Below are 6,182 nucleotides of genomic sequence, written 5' to 3'. Positions count from 1 at the left end.
TAAGGGTGTTTTTGTCCATTTTTTATTTTCACATTAAATAGTGACTATTTTTCAATTACTTTACAAATACTGGCTATTTTCTATTACCAGTTCAAAAATTGGTCAAACACGCTATTTTGACCCGAATGTAACATATAAGTAACGGCAGTGGCGAAACTAGAAATTTCTCCAAGGGTGTTCAAATTTTAAAAAAGTAAAAAATTTACGACAAATGGTGTTCAATATGTGTTATATACCTCTAAAACGTAACCATGTGGCTTCGCCACTGAGTAACGGGTTCAATTGACTTATTATTTTTTCATGGAGTATGCATATATATGTAAAAATTATTTTACTTTTAAAAAGAAATTAAATTTTGAATTTATAATTATAAAGTGTAATGAATTCAGTTATAAATTTTTTAAAATTAAATCTATTAAATTTAAATTCTGAATTTACGATCTATTTAATGTCATTCCCTATCCAAATGGACCTCGACATATATAGTGGCCTCTCTCATGCATACTATTTTGCGTTTGACTATCTGCATGCTCCTCATGCATGTCACTTTCTACCTGTGCATTGTTTGTTTTCATCAAAATCAAAATCGCCACAATTAGTTATAATTAAGTTGTCAACTAAAGAGATATGATCTAGGTCTACTATCCATTGTTTGGGGGTGAGAGGGACTGAGTAATCATCTACTACGTACGTACCCATAGTTAGGGATGGTAAAATAAAACTAATACCTGAATTTAATAAGTATATACACTAAACGTGCATTATAGTAGTAATCAAAATTTCCTGATATTATAGTAGTAATCAATTTTTTCTTAAGCAAAATAAGTGGCCTTTAATAAATGTTCGTCACAGATATAATAGGGTGCCAATTTAAAATACGATGACATGTCCTGAATTGCACCCTCTCCCACAATAATACTTTGTTGAGGAAAAAATATTTTCATTTTATTTGGTATGATGACTTACGAACCACTTAGGAAGGATAAGAGCCATATGTCATGTCCTTAGCAGTTAACTAAGTACACGTGCGGCACTTGACAATTTGCTCACATTCTTGTTATGCCAAGTCAGCCTTACTACACTCAAGATCGCTAAGAGAATGGTAGAAAGAACACAAGAGAATTGTTAATGGAAGCTTTGTATTAGAGAGAACTTGAATTGTTTGCTTGATGAATTACAAATGAATGACCTCCTTTATATACTAGTCTCCTAGGGGCTAGTGTGCAAATATTAATTGTTACACAAGTCCTTAATATTTACAAGATAAGGACTTTCTCTAGAATTCTCTACAAGCCTAGAAGATTCCAAGGACTTTTCTAGCAAATCCATAAACATCTAGGATCTTCCAAAGGAAATATCCATACTTCTCTAGAATCTTCTCACAAATACAAGCATTTCTCCTATGTAAGCTTCCACATGGCATTAATGTATGCCAAATGGTGCTTATGTGGCATGATGACATGGCAAGTCATCACAATCTCCCCCACCTAATGTTGCGACGACTGCGGCGCAATGTTGCTGCATAAACTCTCGGATCTTATCTTTGAATTGCCATAAATCTTCATAACGTTCCCATGTGGCCTCCTCCGGTGATTGCCCCTTCCAATGGACGAGGAACATTGCGGTGGCTTTTTGCCCTTATTTTCGCCTGGCCTGGTAGTCAATAATAGCCTCAATCTCCCGGTCGTGCGAGGTGGTGATAGTAATAGGCGCTCGACTTGATTGGCCCCTACTTGGATCATCCTTGTCTTCATGATATGGCTTAAGCATGCTGGCATAGAAGACATGGTAGATCTTAAGATATGATGGCATGTCAAGCTTGTATGAGATCTTGCCTATCTTGGCGACTATCTTAAATGGCCCCTCATACTTGCGAATCAGATTCTGATGCATGCCCCGTAGTGCCTTAAACTGTCTTGGATTAAACTTCACCATGACCATGTCCCCAACTCTATAGTCCGTGGGACGCCGCTTACGATCTGCAAACTTCTTTATCTTCTTAGCTGCCTTATCCAAGTAGGACTTAGCAGTGTCAAGCTGCTCCGCCCATCCTTTGGCCATATGATAAGCCCCCAAACTCTTTCCCTCGAACGCGGCTGGTAATGAATGTGGAGTTTGTAGCTGTTGGCCTGTGGCCAGCTCAAATGGTGTCCGTCTCGTGGACTCACTCCGCTGCAAGTTATAAGAGAATTGGGCGATGTCTAGGAGCCTTGACCAATCTTTCTAATGCGCGCTTACATAATGCCTCAAGTAACATTCTAGTAAGGCATTGACCCGTTCCGTTTGTCCATCTGTCTGTGGGTGGAAACTAGTGAAAAAGTGCAGTTCCGTGCCAAGTATGTCGAATAATTCTCTCCAAAAGTTTCCAGTAAAACGGGGGTCTCGATCACTGATAATATGCCTTGGTAAGCCCCAATACTTCACCACATTCTTAAAGAATAACTTGGCAGCTTCCTTGGCAGTGCAACCTGGTGTGGCGGGCATGAAGGTGGCATATTTGGAAAATCTATCCACGACCACCATAATAGTACCATAACCGTCAGAATTCGGTAGGCAAGTGATAAAGTCCATAGTCACGCTCTCCCATGGACACTCTGCAACTGGTAGTGGCTCCAAAAGTCCTCCGGGTTTTTGTTATTCAACCTTGTCCTGTTGACAGACAAGACAAGTCTGCACATAACACTCTATGTCATCTCGCATGCGTGGCCAATAGTAGACTGACTCAACCAAGGCCCTAGTGCGACGTTGGCCAGGATGACCAGCCCACACTGTGTCATGACTCTCCCTTATAATCTGCCGTCTAATGTCTCCAAACTTAGGCACGTAGACTCGCCGACCTGTGGTAAGTAGTAGGCCGTCTTCGACCTAAAAATGTCTCGTATTGCCCTGGTTGGCTAACTCGATAAGTTGTTTGGCTGCTGGATCGTGTTGCATGCCTTCTTTTATAGCCTCACGAATTTCCCATCTTGTCGAAGTGATTGCAGCAAGCTCGGCTTTCCGGCTCAAGGCATCGGCTACAACATTACCTTTGCCCGGCTTATACTCCAGCACATAATCAAATTCGGCCAAGAAATCCTGCCATCTAGCCTATTTTGGGGTGAGCTTCTTCTGCGTCTGAAAGTAGCTAGTAGCTACATTGTCGGTCTTGACCACGAACCTTGACCCAAGCAAATAATGTCGCCATGTACGAAGACAATGCACAATAGCAGTCATCTCCTTATCTTGCACTGTGTAACGCCGCTCCGTCTCATTTAACTTGTGACTCTCAAATGCTATGGGATGCTTATCCTGCATCAAGACACCCCCAATGGAAAAATCTGAGGCATCTGTATGCACCTCAAATGTCTTGGCAAAGTCAGGTAATGCCAAGACTGGCTCCTCTGTTACAGCTTCCTTGAGGTCTTCAAACGCCCTTTGACAATGCTCCGTCCAAACCCATGACTTGTTCTTCTTTAGCAACTCATTCAATGGTGCGGCCTTTGCTGAGTAGCCATAGATGAACCGACGATAGTAGTTAACAAGGCCAAGGAAGGATCTCAACTCAGTTACCTTTATAGGTGCCTCCCACTCCTGGATAGCACATACCTTAGCCTCGTCCATGCGTAGCTCGCCATTGCTAATAACATAGCCTAAGAAGTGCACCTTTGATTGTGCAAACTCGCATTTCTCCCTCTTGATATATAGCCCGTTCTCCCGCAAGACTTGGAAAACCTTCCTTAAGTGCTTCATGTGCTCTTCCAAGGTGTTGCTGTAGATGACTATGTCGTCTAGGTAGACTACCACGAACTGATCAAGGTAGGGATTGGAAATCTTATTCATAAGGGTGCAAAATGTGGCAGGTGCATTGGTTAAGCCGAAAGGTATCACCAACCACTCAAAGGCTCCATATCTCGTCATACATGTTATCTTTGGCTCATCCCCCTCTGCAATGCGAACCTGGTAGTAGCCCTTGCGAAGATCCACCTTGGTAAAATACTTGGCTTGCCCAAATCTATCGAATAAGTTAGCAATGGGCGGGATCAGGTACTTATTCTTCACTGTGACCTTATTAAGTGCTCGGTAGTCTATGCATAAGCGTAGTGATCCATCCTTCTTCTTATGGAATAATAATGGTGCGCCGAAATGTGCCTTTGATGGGAGAATGTGACCAACATCTAGCAACTCTTTCAATTGTTTCCTAAGCTCCTCTATCTCGGGCGGTGCCATACGATATGGGGCAAATACGGGTGGCTTAGCCCCCGGCTCCAACTCAATCTTGTGATCTACCTCTCGCCTAGGCGGCAAGTGCTTAGGCAACTCCTCGGGCATGACATCTTTGTTTTTCTCAAGTAACTTCTCTATGCAAGGTGGTAGTGTCTCTTGAAAACTCTTGTCTTCCTCCAGACTTGCGATGGTTGCCACGAACGTTGGCTCCCCCTTCTTGATACCCTTGACAACCTGCATAGCTGAGAGTTATGCTTGGCTCTGTCTGTGTGGCATAGACACTGTAGGTACCATGCAAGCTCCTTCTCGCTCCATAACCAAGAGATGTTGGAGGTAGGGATCGATCAAAGTATGACAATGTCTAAAGAACTCTTGTCCTAATATGATGTCAAAGATATCCATAGCGGTTACGGTAAAGTTTGTCATACCTTTCCAAGTTCCCAATTTGACACCAACTCCATTAGCTACCCCACGAGCATTTTGTACCTCGACTTTCACGGTCTTGACGCGGGAGTTGGTTGGAGCAAGCTTCAATTCTAGTCTTTTTGCGGCAGCCTCGGTCACGAAATTATGAGTTGCTCCAGTATCCACCATTGCACGAGCAGGCTTGTTGTTGATGGTGAGATCCACGTACTGGTTTCCATTCTCGGTAGGTTGGATAGATTGCTTTGTGACAGCACCGCATAATCCGATCATACCTAACTGTGCGGTTCCCGAACTCTCTCCTTGCGGTTGCTCCTTCCGTTCACGGACCATGGCGCTAAGGCTCTTTAGGTCGGGACAATTCCTGAAGCTGTGTGGCCCTCCGCATATGTAACATCCCTTCTTCTCGGCCTGTGCCTTCTTCTCGGCGTAGCCCTAACGGCCACTCAACTTTTTGGAATCTTGAGTCTTGAAGTATTCTTGTTGTATCTCCTTGCCTTTGCCACGGTCTCCCCCACTTTTGATATTGTTAAACTTTGATTCTTTGACTTTCCCTTTGTCGTGCTTGTCATTCCTGAAATCCATCAATGATTCGGCCTCCACTATGGCTTGGTCTATATTTGCGACTTGCCGACGTTGTAACTCCTGCTTAGCCCAATTTTGCAACCCGTCCATGAAGTGGAACAACAAGTCATCATTGGTCAGGTTGGGGATCTGAAGCATAAGGGTAGTGAACTCCTTGACATAGACACGTATGCTCCCTGTTTGCTTCAACTCCCTAAATTTGCGCCTTGCCTCGTACAAGACATTGTTTGGAAAGAACTGTCGCTTGAACTCGACTTTGAACTGATCCCACGTGCTAATAGTACATATACCTTTATCCACGTCGGCCATCTTCCTTCTCCACCATAGCATGGCAGTCTCTGAGAGGTACAACACCGCTGTATTGATCATGGCCTCGTCATCCTTCACTTTGCCGTGCTTGAAGTAGTTCTCCAAATGCCAAAGGAAGTTTTCCACTTCTTGCGCATCACGAACACCTTTGAACACCGGGGGTTTGGGAGCCTTGATCTTGGCCTCCCTCCTCACCACAACATTGCTGGCTGCCTCGGTCACGCCAGCACTAACATGTTCCTCGAGTGACTCTATCTTTGCCTTCATAGCATCGATAGTACTCAAAGCCTCCATGAGTCTGCACTCTAAGGCAGTGATAGTTTGCCTTAGTTCCATCTCGGTCTGTGTACGTCCCTCCAAGTCATTTCGGATGCTCTCAATCTCTTCAAGAGTGTGCCCCTCAAGAACACTAAGGGTGCCTTCCACCTTCCCCAAGCGTTGGCCAAAGATCTCCACGGCGTCCATCCCCGCGTTCATCTTCATCACCCACTCTTTACCGAGCGAGACGTCCTCAGGCAGGAACTCCACTCTATCCTCGCTCGCCTCAGTGGAAGATGGTTCTTGGGATATAAGCCCTTCGTTTGACACAACCTCGGGTGGCACCTCCTGGCCCTTGTTGGTGGCATTTCTCTTTTTGTTACGGCCGCTCTTGCCAGCAGAAT

At 44.2% G+C, this 6,182-nt stretch overlaps 1 protein-coding gene across 1 annotated transcript; it reads right to left on the bottom strand.

The window, feature by feature from the left end:
• Nucleotides 1-1,638: 1,638 nt before the first annotated feature.
• LOC142178389 (uncharacterized) lies at nucleotides 1,639-2,061 on the bottom strand. Its single transcript, XM_075247730.1, has one exon. It carries the CDS (start codon nucleotides 2,059-2,061, stop codon nucleotides 1,639-1,641), a length of 423 nt encoding a protein of 140 aa, XP_075103831.1.
• Between the last annotated feature and the right edge of the window lie 4,121 nt (nucleotides 2,062-6,182).

The sequence above is a fragment of the Nicotiana tabacum genome, chromosome 24, assembly GCF_000715075.1.
Source record: "Nicotiana tabacum cultivar K326 chromosome 24, ASM71507v2, whole genome shotgun sequence".
NCBI lineage: Eukaryota > Viridiplantae > Streptophyta > Magnoliopsida > Solanales > Solanaceae > Nicotiana > Nicotiana tabacum.
The sequence above is the reverse complement of the archived record's forward strand: the minus strand, read 5'-3'. Positions and strand labels throughout refer to the sequence as shown.